This window comes from Lepus europaeus, chromosome 12, assembly GCF_033115175.1.
Source record: "Lepus europaeus isolate LE1 chromosome 12, mLepTim1.pri, whole genome shotgun sequence".
In the NCBI taxonomy this organism is placed as follows: Eukaryota; Metazoa; Chordata; class Mammalia; order Lagomorpha; family Leporidae; genus Lepus; species Lepus europaeus.
In genome coordinates this window covers 47,175,227-47,192,392 of record NC_084838.1, presented here as the reverse complement: position 1 = coordinate 47,192,392, position 17,166 = coordinate 47,175,227, and the positions used below count along the sequence as shown (strand labels likewise).

Below are 17,166 nucleotides of genomic sequence, written 5' to 3'. Positions count from 1 at the left end.
TGGTTTTAGAGCCCACCCTTGTAAGTACTAAACTCTATGGCTAGATAGAAAATATCAGTACAAGTGCGAAATCAGTTTCTTTGTGGGCCTAAATAAGAAGACCATTTAATGCAAAGCCCCACTCAATGCAACTCAATTTGAAAGGGTTTTAGTTTCAACTTCAATGAGAAGTAAAACAAGAAACCAGAAGCAAACGGGACCAAGATTTCTCATCTGAGCATACTAGGAACTCAATTTCTTTAAATAGCAAAAGAGTAACATCAGATCTACCATAGACATGTAATGACTGAAAAAATAACATACATTAATCAACAGTTCAAATATGCAATGTTGTCCCTAGAATAATCTAAGTATTCCAGTATTTCTTTCTTCCAAATCTTGTCATAGGTAAGCATAAGATTTCTATCTGCCTTATGCAGCTTTTAGGGAAAGAAACAAAATCCTTACTTGAGAAGAAAGCCTTCATGACAACTGTCACCAATATCATCATCATTGAGTACTGTGTCAGCTATCTAAAATGCACCCCCCCCAAAAAAAAGGGTTAGTTATAACATAGCATTGAAATAAAACTTTTAATTTACAAATTTTCTGAAGTCTACATTCAATATAACATATTGCCCTCATTTCTGAGCATCAAGAATACTTTAAGACAACCCCTATGCACTACCATAAACTTTCAGAACAAACTTTCAGAATAAATGTGAAAGCTGATCAGGCAGGTTAAGCAACAATTTTTACAATAATGTCCTCTTCTTAGCTATTAGAATCAGAATATCAATTTTAATGAAAACAACACGAGTAGTTTTCTAAAGGTATTCATGTGTACTGTGTGATTCAAAGTGTCCTGACTGAATGACTTTGAATGACTGAGGACTTAAATTAGAGAACTTAAGAAACTTCCATGAATAGCCACTCATCTGTACACCACTTTGTTTCAAAAGTATTGCATTTAATATTCATTATTTCTATTACATGGGGAACTGTTCCATTTCAAGGAAATATAAAAGTGGTGACATAAACAATATTTAATTTTGTTGTAATTATCAAAACAGCCTGTGCTTGTATTGGGAATAATGTTTCAAATGAACAGTAATAGGATAAAACGCATACTATTAAAGCTAGAGTATCACTAACGTGAGAATACAAAAATAGTACTATAACTCCATTAGTAAAGGGTAAAATTGTTCTGTAAGAACTTACATCTATTTCTTCAGGAACACTGTGTGACTTCATAGATGAAAGCAGTTCCATTACAGGAATCACTTCTCCAGTAAGCATTGGAATAATACTCTGACCCTGAAGAATAAAAGTAAAATGATGTAAAGAAAATCACACAGTATGAGAGGAAGGAGGTAATAAATAATTTAACATGAAAGCAAACAATAACACTTTTTGATGGGACTACTTGGTAACTTGTTCAAGCACAGGCCCAAACAGGTCTACTACTCCAAAATATGGGCTTATATGCTATTTAAAGGTAGTTTCCATTTTTCTAGAAATAATTTTCTTTAGTTAGCATGGAATCATCAGTTTATCATTTACTGCTACATGGAATAATTAAATCACCAAGCCAAATTTAGAAGGCATCTGCTTTGAAATTTATCTGAGCTATAAAAATTTTTGTTAATTAAAGGTCATCTAGATTCCATATTTAAGGATAAGAAAATCCAAGCATAAAGACTTTGAAATCCTTACCAAATAACTCAGTAGTAAGGTCTGAATCAATACTTAACCTCCAGGTACAACAGTTACAATAAGTTACAATTTATACAAATCAAAATCATTACATATATTAAGATTCAATAAAATACAGAAAGTTTTGTTTAAAATTCTTTCAGGATAATATCACTATTTATTACATCTTAAATATTTAATTTTGAAATTTGTATTTTTTAGAATCAAATTTACACCACAAATGTAAAATGTCTCAAATACGGTGATCCCTCATTTATTCACTAAGACCCAAATCTCCAACAGTTTATGAGCAGCCTGAATATGTAAACCATTAGAGATGTACATGAAATTGTCTAATGCTTATCAATTTTCAGCTACATTTTAAAAATCACGTGTTATTTACAATACATTTAATAAAGGGTTTTTCCACACTAATTTTTCTTTTTTTAAAATATTAATTTATTTTACAGGTAGAGTTACAGACAGTGAGAGGGAGAGACAAAGAGAAAGGTCTTCCTTCCGTTGGTTCACCCCCCAAATGGCCGCCACAGCCGGCACTGTGCCAATCTGAAGCCAGGAGCCAGGTGCTTCTTCCTGGTCTCCCATGAGGGTGCAGGGGCCCAACACTTGGGCCATCCTCCACTGCCCTCCCGGGCCACAGCGGTGAGCTGGACTAGAAGAGGAGCAACCGGGACTAGCACTCATATGGGATGCCGGCACTGCAGGCGGAGGATTAACCAAGTGAGCCATGGCGCTGGCCCCCACACTAGTATTTCATAAAATGATCTTTAAAAACTTTTTTGTTTACTTATTTGAAAGGCAGAGAGACAGAGCCAGATATCTTTCCATCTGGTTCACTCTCCAAATGCCCACAACAGCAGCAGATGCGTCAGAGCTGTAACTCAATCCAGGGTTCCCATGTGGAAGGCAGGTACCCAAGTACTAGGAACATCACCTGCTGCCTCCTGGGGTGTGCATTAGCAAGAAGCTGGATGGGAAGTGAAAGTGGGACTCAAAGGAGGCATTCTGAAATGGAATGCAGGCTCCCAAGGGTCACTGTAACCACTGCACCAAATGCTCACCTCCCATTTAGTGATTTTCAGCTCTTCCCATTAATCTTCAGTCTAACGCTCTCCCAACTGAGCTATTTCGGCAACTTCTTCCCATTAATCTTCATATAAGAACCTCTGTCATGGCTGGACCCATTTTTAATTGACCTAATCCAGCTTTTCAGAGCCCCTTATATAAGTGACTTGACAATTTAAATGTGATATTATCTCTGGAAATCTTATTCTAAGCCATAAGCCTATTTGTATAATATGGACAATGCTATTAATTTAAAATATCCTGTAGTAATCTCCACAACTAATCAGTCATTGTTTTTTCTTAATCTTTAGAATGCTGCTTATAATTAGTACATGTCATCCAACAAAGGCAACAATTGAATCTGTGTCAAATTTGCTTCCTTGTAAAGTGATAATAGCAAATAACAGTCATCAGCATCGAAAATCAGCACAGACTGAAGGTGTTTCATACTAATGTGTTATCCTGAAGTAGTATACTTGTTCAAAATAAAGTTAATAAAAGCATGGAATGTGAAATTTCCAAGGATTCAATTATAATGCAACTCCTTTTTTTTTTTTTTTTTTTTTGACAGGCAGAGTGGACAGTGAGAGAGAGAGACAGAGAGAAAGGTCTTCCTTTTGTCGTTGGTTCACCCTTTAATGGCTGCTGCAGCTGGCGCACTGCAGCCGGTGCATCGCGCTGATCTGAAGCCAAGAGCCAGGTGCTTCTCCTGGTCTCCCATGGGGTGCAGGGCCCAAGCACTTGGGCCATCCTCCACTGCACTCCGGGGCCACAGCAGAGAGCTGGCCTGGAAGAGGGGCAACCGGGACAGAATCCGGCGCCCCGACCGGGACTAGAACCCGGTGTGCTGGCACCGTAAGACGGAGGATTAGCCTATTGAGCCACGGTGCTGGCCGCAACTCCTTTTCAGAAGGGATAATTTTGGGAAAACACCTCCCTCTAGGTTTAGGCACAAATGGAATTTCATGGATGGTACCTTGGACATTTTCATCACTGGTGGCTAATGGATATCTTCATTACAGTTCATGAAAAATATCCTGGGGCAGGTACACAGTGGAAGATGGTGGTCCCAGGCCCCACATTTGGGAGACCAGGATGGAGTTCCTGGCTCCTGGTTTCAGCCTTGCCTAGACCTGGCTGTTGCAGCCATTTGGGCAGTGAAACAGCAAATGGAAGAAATCTGTGTGTGTGTGTCTCTCTCTGTGGCTCTGCCCTTCAAGTAAATCAATCAATAAATAACTCTTTAAAACTTTTTAAAAACATCCTACAAGACTGAGCACAAAAGATAGTCTAGAAGAAACCCCTTTAAGTTCCTTTTCTTCTTTGTACTTCTCCAACTCAAATGTCTCAGGAAGATAATGCTTCCCCTTTAAAAACTCCAGTTTGTCCCAAATTATGTTTTCTTCCTAACATATACAGAGTAAGACAATATTTCCAAGACCTCCTAAAAAACAAAAGTTTACCTTAGTGGTTAATTTAGTAAGCACAAGTTTCTGGTTTGATAAAACAAGATCCCAGTAAAAGGAAAATTCTATTTGGCCCTAAAAGTCCTTAATTTTTTTTTTTAAAGATTTTATTTATTTATTTGAGAGGTAGAGTTACAGACAGTGAGAGGGAGAGACAAAGAGAAAGGTCTTCCTTCCATTGGTTCACTCCCCAAATGGCCGCATTAGCCGGAGCTGCGCTGATCTGAAGCCAGGAGCCAGGAGCTTCTTCCTGGTCTCCCATGCAGGTGCAGGGGCCCAAGCACTTGGACCATCTTCTACTATTTTCCCAGGCAGGCCACAGCAGAGAGCTGGATCGGAAGAGGAGTAGCCAGGACTAGAACCGGCGCCCATATGGGATGCCGGCACCACAGGCAGAGGATTAACCCACTGTGCTACGGCACCAGCACTCCCCCCCCCCCCCCCCGCCAAGTCCTTATTTTAACTGTTAAATTATTCCATAGCTAGCACGTTAGAAGTTGGTGACAGTCACCTGTGAATTGATCAGCAAGCCAGTAATGGCTTTCCTGTGCTAAAGGGAAAACTCATCTATCCTGGAGAGCTCTTTACAAAAATATAAACTAACTGTGTCAAACAGATCATTTTATAAGGTTTTGTATTTTCCTTGTTTGTGTGTCTATACTTTCACAAGCTCTTAAGGAAACTAGCTTTTTTTTTTTTAAAAAAAGATTTATTTATTTACTGAAAGAATTAGAGAGAGTAGGGGAGACAGAAAGGGGAGGGGGAGAGGGAGGGAGGGGGGAGGGAGAGAGGGAGGAAGGGAGGGAGGGAGGGAGGGAGAGGGAGAGGGAGAGAGAGAGAGAGAGAGAGAGAGAGAGAGAGAGATCTTCCATCCACGTGTTCACTCCCTAAATGGCCGCAACAGCTGGGGCCAGGAGCTTCTTTCAGGTCTCCCATGTGGCAGTAGGAACTCAAGCACTTGGGCCATCTTCCTCTGCTTTCCAAGGCACATTATCAGGGGGCTGGATTGAAAGTGGAGTAGCTGGAACTTGAACCAGCGCTAGTATGGGGTACTGGTATTGCAGGCCCTAAAACTAGTTTTCTTTTTTTTTAAGATTTAGTTATTTACTTAAAAGTAAAAGTTGTAAAGAGGCAGATGCAGAGGCAGAGAGAGAGAACAAGAGCTAGAGAGAAAGCCTTTCATCAGCTGGTTCACTCCCCAAATGACTACAATGGCCGGAGCTGGGCTAATCTGAAGCCAGGAGCCAGGAGTTTCTTTCAGGTCTCCCACGAAAGTGCAAAGGAGGACTTGTGCCATCTTCTGCTGCTTTCCCAGGCCATAGCAGAGAGCTGGATCAGAAATGCAGCAGCTGGGATGTGAACCGGCACCCATATGGGATGCTAGCACTGCAGGCAGCAGGTTTACCCACTTCCACAGCGCTGGCCCCAGAAACTAGTTTTCAAGATTATCATTTTGTCTCAGCCATATTCAGGCAAGCTAGAGCCAAGGCAACTCAGCCATGTGCACAAGACTGGAGTTTTACAAGGAGCAACAGAGGCTGGCGTGTGGTGTAGTGGGTAAAGTTGCCGCTGCAGTGTCAGCATCCCATATGGGTGCCGGTTTGAGTCCTGGCTGTTCCACTTCCAATCCAGCTCTCTATTAGGGCCTGGGAATGCAGTAGAAGACGGTGGGAGACCTGGAAGAAGCTCCTGGCTCCTGGCTTTGGATCAGCCCAGCTCTGGCCATTGTGGCCATCTGGGGAGTGAGCCAGTGATGGGAGACCTCTGTTTCTCTCTGCCTCTGTCTCTCTGTAACTCTGCCTTTCAAATAATTAATAAATAAACCTTTAAAAAAAAAAAAAAAGGAGCAACAAAGGTGGCATGCCAGTGACAAGGGGATAGAAGTAAAAAACTATTTATCCACTGGAGAGTCTCCTTCGGAGACCCTCTTTCTCTATCTTTCACAGCCACAGGATAAAACTGGCATGTTTTCTTAGAACTGATGTTACTGGAAGCCTGAACAGTAAGAAGCTAAGGACATCACTAACAAGTTTTAATACTAAAGCAGATATATCATGGAACAAAAAGGAAATTGACTAAGTTTTAAAGATATAACATAGCATTTTATTTAATTTTATTTATTTTTAAAGGATTATTTATTTGAAAGGCAGAGTGACAGAGGAGAAAAGAAGACAGAAAGAGATCTTTCATCAGTTGGTTCACTCCCTAAATGGCTGCAACAGCCAGGGTTGGTTCAGGCTGAAGCCAGGAGCGCAGAACACTATATGGGTCTCCGCACATAGCAGGTGCCCAAGTACTTGGGCCATCTTCTGCTGCTTTACCAGGCCCACTGGCAGGAAGCTGGACTAGAAGCAGAGCAGCTGGAACTCAAATAAGTGTTCCAATATGGGATACCCACGTCACAAGCAACAACTTAACATGTACCAAAATGCTGGCCCCACAACTTAAAGAAATATTATGTTTAGAGCTGTGCCTGTACCTTGTGACAGACATCTTAGGGGTACTCTACAGCTGCTTCTATGGAAATGTTTTAGGAGCAATACCTTAATGAAAACTGTACATACAATTTTTTTTACTATTAACAAAAAAAGGAGCAAAATATTCATTTATAGATGTAATTATTATATTCTTTTATTTATTTTTGTAACTCCTCAGATGAAATACCTGGAAAGTTTCAGCCAACTTATTCTATGTATGTCCACAAAGTCTCTGCTGATTTTCAGGTTCAGTCTGTCAAGATAGTTTGTCTTCAAGGCTGTCACAAAAGTCGTTATCAGCCTTACACAGAATATGTCAGTGGGAATAATGGTCTTTGATAGTACACAATCTGCACTTTACCTGATCTTCCATTCTCTCTGTGCCTTCTAGAACAATCTTCTGGACATTTTCTTGTCTTTCCTGAGCAAAGGAAAATATATTTTAAAAACATGCCACAATATTTTGATTCTTGCATATTTTTCAATGTGCATATATTCTTGTATAATTTAATTAACATGAAAAATATTTTCTACTTTAGGGTAAGGAGGAAGGAAATTAACCCAGCAAACCATCCTCTCACAGACAACATAAAACTAAAGCATTATTTGTTCTGCAGTGAAAAAATAAGGATAAATTAGCAGAAACCAGCCAATGTTATATTTGGAGTCTCAAAAAGGAAAATATAATAACTTGAATTTTCAAATTAGATAAGATCAAGTTGAATTGGAGGAATATAGAGCTTCCTGATTGTAAATGCTTTTCATATACATGAGAAATAAGGAGGGAAAGCTGTAAATATAGCAAAAAACTATTTTGTAGGGGCTGGCATTGTAGCATAGTGGGAAAAACTACTGCATGTGACAATGGCATCCCATAAGGGTGCTGGTTTGTGTCTTGGCTGCTCCACTTCCAATCCAGCACTCTGCTAACAGCCTGGGAAAAGCAGTGGAAAATGGCTCAAGTACTTGTGCCCCTCCCATCCATATGAGACCAGCTCCTGGCTTTGTCCTGGCCCAGTGCTGGCTGTTGTGGCCATCTGGGGAGTGAACCAGAAGATGGAAGAACTCTCTCTCTCTCCTCCTCCTCCCTCTCCCTCTCTTTCCCTCCTTCCCTCCTTCTTTGTAACTCTTTCAAAATAATAAATCTATAAAAACAAACAAAAAAAAACCTATTCTTTTAAAAGATATTAATTTTCTTTACAATTGGGTAAAAACCCTATAAAATTAATAATGCTGCAATACACTCCCAGGTTAGTACCAAACTGGAAGAGTAGGAAGGAGAATTAAATTTGTTCTTTAGGGCCGACGCCGTGGCTCACTTGGCTAATCCTCCACCTGCTGTGCAGGTACCCCGGGTTCTAGTCCCGGTTGTGGCACCGGATTCTGTCTCGGTTGCTCCTCTTCCAGTCCAGCTCTTTGCTGTGGGAAGGCAGTGGAGGATGGCCCAAGTGCTTGGGCCCTGTACCTGCATGGGAGACCAGGAGGAAGCACCTGGCTCCTGGCTTCGGATCGGCGCAGCGTGCCGGCCGTAGCAACCATTTGGGGGGTGAAATAACAGAAGGAAGACCTTTCTCTCTGTCTCTCTCTCTCTCACTGTCTAACTCTGCCTGTCAAAAAAACCTGTTCTTTAGATATGACAAAAATATACTGAAATGTAAATATCACTATATATTAAGTTATAGGATTTAGGGGAAAACCATAATTTCCTCTAGTTTAATGTGCAAAATTAAAAACAGTATCTCTTGGAAATCATTTATTTGGTTGATTTCCTGGTTTTACAAATTTGGGGACTTGGCAAAAAAGTTAAATAGACCAAAGACTACATGGCCAAGAGCATATGAAACAATTATTTTGAACCACTATACTTACACACAGTAGTAAGTGAAACACAGGATCATGCAACAAAAGGAAAAAAAGCAGTTTTAGGAAAAAAAGTTTTAAGAGTCAAAGACTCCAAAGACAAATCCTGAATCTAGAAGCTTAATTTCCCCAAGGTTTAGCTTTTCATCTGTAACATGGCAGGTCCATCTGTAACATGGCACTACCATCTCCTACCTCCCACAGTTACAACGAGCAGCATACATACCAAATCTTATCTGTATCTAACAGGACAGATGAGAAATAAGTAAGCTATCATTTGACACTAATTGTGCACAATTTCTAAAACTTACATATAAATATATGAGATAATAAACTTTCTATAGCTAGGTTAGCATAATTAATAAGTTCAAAAACCACTCACCTTATGCATCCATATCCTTCCTTTCCGGATAATATGTGTTAATCTATCAACACATACTCTGTGAAGTGGGAGGTAGAAACTAAGTTCCGTCTGTGGAAGTATAATTGATAGTCCGTAAGTACTCCGATCGCCATTCCAGTTTCCATCGAAGATCAATGAAACAATAATTACTCCTTTTTCAGATAAGACAAAAAACTTTACATCTATAGCCCCACTCTCTGCATTTCGAAGGATTTCTCCATTTAGGGTGTGGTTAGCAAGAAAAGTTATTTCTCCATCGCTGAGTAGGACCTGTTCTGTCTTTGGAGCCCAAATGTGCCTTACTCTAGGACCAAGAATATTGTCCCAGTAAGCAAAAGTAGCTGCTAACAAAGGCGATTCACCACTTAAAGCAATTTCTGTCTTGGCAACAGCTGGAGATGGTGGTGGGCAGAGAGTCGACATTACTGCATCCCAACTGTCACATTATCCAAATGCTCCAGAGACATCTAAACAATCACATACAAACCAACCATTAGGTTCAGCAATTTTAAAGATACCCAAAAAGCAAAACCCCAAATGACTGACCCAAATGTTATGTACTAAAGTTCACAGCCCAGACCCTTATTCTTCCCAAATATCCAGTCTGTGTAATTCGTATGATTAGGTATTTGGTCCCCAATAAACCACAAATAAAGAGGAGCAAAACAGGAAGCAGTAGGCTGAATTAGAGACCATGACACTTCTTGTGGGTTGAATTGTTTCCCAAAAACATATGTTTAAATTCTAAGCCCTGGTATATGTAAACTTATTTGGAAATAGGTGTAATCAAGTTAAGATGGAGTCATGCTAGATTTGGGTAGGTCCTAATCCATGATCGGTGTGCTTATAAGGAGGGAAGGAGGGAGAGAGACAGAGAGAGATTTAGAGACATGCAGACACAATGAGAAGACATTGATGTGAAGACAGAAAGCAGTAATTGGAATGATGCAACTACAAGCCAAGGAATGTCCAGGATTGCTGGTAACCACCGGAAGCTAGAAGAAGCACTGCAGCCTTCCGAAGACTATGCTCCTACCAACACCTTGATTTTTAACTTCCAGCTGCTAGAGGTGTAAGAGCTATTGTTTTAAACCCTCAGTTTGTGGTACTTTGTTACAGAAATCCTGGAGAAGCAACACAATACCTGACAGCAGAAATATCTGAAAGTTACTAAAAGGATAAAAAAGTTAAAAAAAAAAAAGACATAAAAATCACAAAAATACCAGTCTAGACACACAATAAAAAGTAAGCTAAGAGTTTTTATACTTAATGAGCTCTCTGAGTACTAGAGTACTACTGTTTAAAATGACACTGAAACATCAAGACAAAGACAAATACATTTAATAGGTTAGTCAAGAAACCAGCATAGAATTTTATCATTGTAAAGAGCCTTCTATACTAAATGGCTAAAATAAATAAGCTTCAGCTATTTAGAACAGGTAGTGAACAAAAGGGAGTGAATAAAAGGGTAGGGCAGGCTCTGTTCAAACCTTTTAATATACTGAGAAAACAGACATAGACACATGAGTCAAGAAGCTCAGTCAATCTAGAACCTAGGGTTCTTCTTCCCCTGTACCTTCAAGTTGCACGTCTTAATCCACACAAATACATTACTCCAAAAGGGTACATTATATGTGATATTAGTGTAATACTAATCATTTCTGCAAATACTATAACTGAAGACTTGCAGTCAAAGACTAAAAAAATGAAAAAAAGTGGCAATTTCATTTAAGTGTCTAAAGTTGTGGAATTTGGTTATCACAATAGTAATGGACAGCAGCTAACAGGCAGGCTATGACCCACTATCTTTACCTGTATGAGTTCTTTGGAAGGTAATGATTGAAAATTATGGCAAGGTAAACCATTTTACTTAAAGAATTTTATGTACATCTTGTCAAGAGAAGTCAACATCTCATAAAATGCAGTGAATTCTATTTTCTGGGCACAAGATGAGAACTTTTATTATAAGATAAACAGGGATACAAATCATGTAACTGTAAGTTATGTGCAGAAATAGTTTTAACACAAAGACAATTTTTACATGTATATTTTTAATTTCAGAAACTGATTTAGGTAAAATTGACTTTCTCACATATCAATTTGATAATCTTAGAAGACTTCACTGGATAAAGCTTTATAGCTTATTTAAAATATTCACTGTTTTGGGTACAATTTAAACAGTCAGTTTACAATGATGGAATACAGGACTGTAACATGAATGGAACCTGTAATGACACTATTGCTGTCATCATTAAACAGCAAATGGGAGGTCACTGTAATGCAGTAAGTAAATACACAACCATAAAATCATATTCTGAACATATTTTTTTTTCATTTTTGGAGCATATCACAATTCAAACATTTCATCATTCTAATGTAAATAAGAGCGATTTCTAAAACAAAATTGAGCCTTAGAATAAAATCTGACTGAATTATGGGAAATCTTTTTACCTATGAAAATTAAACTATCATAGACCAGTAATTATATTCAGTCTCACCCTTAGCATAATTAGAAAGAAAATGGAAGGACAGGGATAATGTTGAATTGTTTTGCTTTAAATCCAGCCCAGTGATTAGTGTTGTGGTCCAACAGGTTCGGCCACTGCATCCCATATCAAAGTGCTGGTTTGAGTCCCGGCTCCTCTGCTTCCCATGCAGCTCCCTGCAGCTTGTGACTCAGTGTTAGGTTACTCCTGATCTTTTGGTGAGTCAGGAGGGGGATCTTTTGCTTCAGGTGATCCTGGATCAGCCAGCTGTACTGACATGGATGGCTGGATGTCAGCAGCAGACAGTGCTGATGGTAGAGGAGTCTAAAATAGCTGAAAGTCTTTTGCTAAAACTTCTAGAACAACATAATTGGCAACTGTTGTCTCTTTTTAATTCACAAAAATATTGTTGCAGAGGTTGTAACCCTTCAGGAAACATAGCGGTGACTTTAATGTTGCGCACTACCTGAGGATATTCCATAATTCTATCTTTCTGTGACTGTGCAGCTAGTAACACTTCAGTGAATCTGAGTAATTAATGTCTACATTGCTGGTTCTGCTTCATCTCCCTCTTCCTCTCGAAGTTCCTCATTCGGGAACACTTCTCCATGGCCTTTATATGTTCTTCCACTTCTTCATCAAACATGTTAGCAAATCTTCCCCCACCAGCTTATCTGGTAGTCTCTCCAGTAATTTTCATATTTTTCAGTCTGAATTTATTCCTGAATCCATCCCTTATTTCCTCCCAGGAAGTGGCCTGGTGTCATTTGTTTCAGGGGATCCCCCACGTAAGTCTTTGTACCGACTGAAGGTTTTCTGGCACAATATGCTGCCATCAGTTAGTGTTTTCTGTTCAGGTCTTCTACCTACAACTTTAATGCTTTTTCCATTTTAACTAAGAACTTACCACACACTCTGGTGATAACTTTTGCAGTCTGAGGTACAACAGCAAAACTAACACAAATTTCTTTTTCCTTCTGCACGATTTCAAGGACAGAAGGTTCATTCTTACTGTAGCTCTCTCAGTAACCTCAGTATAAGATTTTTTTCCTTTCCTTAAATTGAAAACCTTCACCTACTCAAAGTATACACTTTACAACTTTCCTTGGGGATGTCCAAAATTGTCAATATTACTTTTCTTGTGACATTGTTAAGTAAAATAAGGGTTACTTGAACACAAACCCTGCAATAGATGACAGCTGATCTGATCACCAAGATGGCTTTCAACAACAAATGGGCAGGTAGTGTATACAGCATGGAGACACTGGACAAAGTGATGATTCATGTCCCTGTGGGACAACGTGAGATGGCTCGCAATTTCATCATCCTACTCAGAATAGTACATAACTTAACACTTATGAGTTGCTGATCACGGGTTAACTGAAACCTCAGAAAGAGAAACCATGGATGTGAAGGATTACTATCATCTGAGAAATGAAACGTCACGAAGCAGTCTATCTAGGAGAATTGTGAAAATATCACTGCCACTTGAAGTCAACATATTCAGTCAGAAAAACCCATACATACATGTGGTTGAAAAAAAAAATCAGTTCAAACCAGCAGTCTTTTATATACCTATCTTAAGTACATATAGGACTCCCTACTCCATAGGGTTATGAAACATTAGCCAGTCTTTTGAGGGAAGCCAGGATCCAAATTGGGTGGGATGGCAGCTTCCCACTCCTATAAACAAAGCACAGGGTTCATGAGGGTTTACCCAATACGCTTTCTAAATATACTCCCACACAGGAAGACATAGTTATATTAATTAGCACGTTAAAATGGTTAGCAGGGCGGCAGGCTTGAGATTTCTTTTCTTTTCTTTTCTTTCTTTTTTTCTTTGCTAAAAACCAACCCTTTTCTGATTGGGATCCAGAATGCTGGCTGGTTCACCACCAGTGTCCATCAGAATCCAACCACTGTACGACCTTTACTTCTTGTAAACTATGCTTTCTGTTTATTTTTTCCCAGTCCTAAGTAGAGTCTAGAGTCCTAAACCAGCCCAACTTCCAAAATAGAAGCTGACCAGGACATCTTAAGGACAGTGGACTGCTCGTAACACCAGACTGCTTGCAACACTTTAAGTTTTCAACATCAAGCAAGACAGAGACAAAGCTCATGATATTACCAGCTGGCCATCTCTTAGAGACCCAAGTTTCTCAGCTAATAGGCAGGCTAACCTATCATTTCTTAGAACTACTTAACACAGAACCCCAGGGCAGGCTTGACTGATAGGGGTCTCCTTGAGTCGTCTTTTTTAACTTCTATGAAAAAATTTTTGGAGTGCCAACAGAAATAAGCAAATTATTAAGAACTTTTAAATCACATGTAACTGTTTACTGGAGCACCTAAACACTGGCTTAGTGCACAATTACAGTGTGGTCTGTAATTTCTCTCACTTTTGTATCAAATGTATAACGAGTACAGTCATCCTGGAGTAGTTCCCAGCTGATTCACTTTGTTTTCCTGAAGTAGTTAAGGTTTGTCAGAGTTGCCGGTTACAGTGCCGATATCATATAACACGGTCATACAATGGTACCCTCCTTATCTATTGTTTCATTTTCCACAGTTCCAGTTCCCCACAGTTAACCTTGGTCCAAAAATATTAAATGGAAGATTCTAGAAATAAACACTTGTAAGTTTTAAACTGAGCCTCTCTGTGTAGTATGATGAAATCTAGAGCCACCCTGCTCCATCGTACCCAACTGTGGCTCATCCCATTATCCAGCGTTTCCATGTTGCCTGCTGGCTGGTCACTCAGTAGCCATCTACACTATCAGGTCTCGGTTGTCAGACTGACCACCAGATCTAAGTGCTGGTCTTCAAGTAACCCTTATTTATTTATTTATTTATTTATTTTTAATTTGACAGGTAGAGTTATAACAGTGAGAGAGAGAGAGACAGAGAGAAAGGTCTTCCTTCCGTTGGTTCACTTCCCAAATGGCCGCTACAGCCCGATCCGAAGACAGGAGCCAGGTGCTTCCTCCTGGTCTCCCATGCGAGTACAGGGGCCCAAGCATCAAGTAACCCTTATTTAATAATGGTCCCAAAGTACAAGAATAGTGATGCTGGTAATTTTACTACATTGTAGTACAATCATTCTACTAGGAATTAATCTTCTACTACACCTAATTTATAAATTAACCTTTATCACAGGTATGTACCTGTAGAAAAAAATATAGTATATAGCAGAGTTTGGTATTCGCCGTGGTTTCAGGCATCCACAGACAAGGGAATTTAGGAATGTATCTCCCACCCAAGGTAAAAGGGGCCGCACTGTATTTCAAGTATTCTGTGTATTATCAATATCCCTTATTCCATGGCCTTCCTTCTTGATGTCTCCAGATGAGGTTAAAAGTTTTTCAAAGTCAGTGAGAGATCGTATCTAGTAGTATTTTCCAGTCATTTTTTGAACCTTCTTCACAAACCAAAAGCAATACCAGCCTGTGAACCCTTGCTTTGCAGCAGGTGATGGACGGGAATTTCTCCACCTGCCACCACCAGCGCGCTCCTCTATCAGAGCCCAACAATCTCCATTGCCCCGGAAAGGGCCATGCCTCACACGGGCAAGTGCGTGACCTCCCTCCTTGTCCTGATCACCCAGCCTGCAGGAGTTCGCTTCGGCCGGCCAGACAGACGTGTAATCAGTGCACTTCTTTCTGCAACTGATTGCCATCAGTCAAGTGATGTGCCCCGAGAGTCACGATGGTCACTTCCTTTCAGCGAGTCTGCAACCTCAGAGCTGTGAGGCAACCAGGTCACTTCCCACAGAAGGCGAGTACACCCTGTCTAGCACCGCTGCCCACGCTTAAAAGACATCTGCACTCCTTACAAACTTCTGCTGCAATTCCGTAGGCGGGCAGTATGCCCACATCGCCCCAGCTCCTCGCGGGCACCGACCGCCTCCGGTCCCTACTCCGTGAGGAGCCCCGCGCTACCTGCCCTCTGGCTTTTCCCCGGGGCAAGGCCTCCCGGTGCCCGGAGCTCCTTTCAACCGAGCTCGAAGCAGAAGCGCTGCTGGCGGGTCCCGGCTAGGTCCCCCGGAGGCAGCCGTCTCAGGGACTGCGGGCGAAGCGCGGGGAGGAGGCCGGAACCGCGACCCTGGACTCTTGAGCCGCCGATGCCGGGAAGCCCGGGACCCGGATGCAGGCAACTCCACCAGTCGCCGGGCTAGAAAGCCCGGTGCCCGGTTTCGGTCAGAGGAAAGAGGGGGAACTATGGGACGAGCTGACCCTCAAGGAGAGCCCCCCGCTGCCACCCCGCACAGCGTCCCGGCAACCTGACCCCACCGGCTTACCCAATGGTACCTCACTCGCCCACTCGCCACCGCTCGCACCTCTGCCACCGCGGCGGGTGCAGGGACCGCAACCGCAGCCCCGCCCCCGGCCACGCCCCTCCCGCTGGCCACGCCCCCGCACACGTACCAAGAGCTCCCCAGTCCGCCTCAAACGCTGTAGTCCTTTCTCGCCTTGTTTCCTTCTGGTCTTTCACAGGCTTTCCCTTGTACACTCTCAGCAAATTTTCTCAAGTGAAGGGGAGAAAGGGCGGGAAAAAGGAAAATATCCATCACCTAACGCACACTTGGTGCCTCCACAGAAAAGGATCTGGTCAGGACGGATGGCTGACTCGCCGGGCGCCATCTTTGACGTGGGCGGAACCTGTTGCGCTTCGCCTCACCTCCATTTCCTAGCGGGACACCGTAGGTTACATCCGGACGTTTGCAGGTTGCGATGACGTTGACGCACCAGGCCCGTGGAAGGGGGCGTGGCAAATTTGCCCAACTCTGCTGGAGTCGCGCTCTGCAAGGCTGTTGGTTTCGGTGGGCTGTTGATTAACGTAGTCTGTTAATTAATTAGCAGTCTGCGGTCCTCGGTGGGAACTCTATTGGGCCACGAGAAACCAAATCAGAACTTGTGGCTGTAAGTGGTTGTGCTTGCGCGTAGCAAGCAGTGGAAGCTCAACAAGCCTTTGATGAATAAAGGGATTTATTTTTCCTTATGACACGATTAAGTATACTTAAACCACCACAAGTATTGTTAGGTAATTCACCCCCGACCCCCATTAGTAGTCACCACAGTTTTCTGTTCTTTACATGTAATTTTTAATTTAATTTAATTTAATTTGATTTTTTTTTTTGACAGGCAGAGTTAGACAGAGAGGTCTTGCTTCTGTTGGTTCACTCCCCTAATAGCCGCTACGGCCGGCCGGCGCTGCGCCGATCCGAAGCATTTTCTCAAGCATGATTTTCATACTTGTAAACGTTTTTCCTAATTGCACAATGTGGATGACTTTAATCTGAAAAGTATACTTTACCATTTTCTTTTATGTATTTTATGATTTGTTTTTTTACCCTTGAACCTTCTGGTCTGCCAGTGTGTGTATTCCAGTGACTTCACCACAGATGAATAGCACTTAACATTTTCCATGGTTAAAAATCATGAGGCAAGGGGCCCACGCTGGCGTAGCGGGTAAAGCCGCCGCCTGCAGTGCAGGCACCCCATATGGGCACCTGTTCGGGTCCTGGTTGCTCCACTTCCGATCCAGCTCTCTGCTGTGGCCTGGGAATGCAGCAGCAGATGGCCCAAACCCTTGGGCCCCTGCACCTGCTTGGGAGACCCGGAAAAAGTTCCTGGCTTTGGATCTGTCCAGCTCCAGCCGTTGTGGCCATATGGGGAATGATACCAGTGGATGCAAGACCTCTCTCTCTCTCTCTG

At 41.7% G+C, this 17,166-nt stretch overlaps 1 protein-coding gene across 5 annotated transcripts in view; it reads right to left on the bottom strand.

The window, feature by feature from the left end:
- C9orf72 (C9orf72-SMCR8 complex subunit) overlaps positions 1–16,016 on the bottom strand; it is a 35,084-nt gene extending 19,068 nt beyond the window's left edge. The window contains exons 1-5 of one of the 5 annotated variants that reach the window (XM_062208114.1): positions 15,877–16,016; positions 8,946–9,035; positions 7,065–7,124; positions 1,201–1,296; positions 448–512 (exon numbers count right to left, since the gene is read on the bottom strand). In XM_062208114.1, the coding sequence (XP_062064098.1) occupies positions 448–512; positions 1,201–1,296; positions 7,065–7,124; positions 8,946–8,954 (230 nt within the window). In that variant the 5' untranslated portion in view covers positions 8,955–9,035; positions 15,877–16,016. Of the gene's footprint in view, positions 1–447; positions 513–1,200; positions 1,297–7,064; positions 7,125–8,945; positions 9,434–15,749; positions 15,832–15,876 lie in introns of those variants that run through there. The other 4 variants (XM_062208109.1, XM_062208110.1, XM_062208112.1 and 1 more) reach the window with 4 other exon arrangements.
- Positions 16,017–17,166: the final 1,150 nt, after the last annotated feature.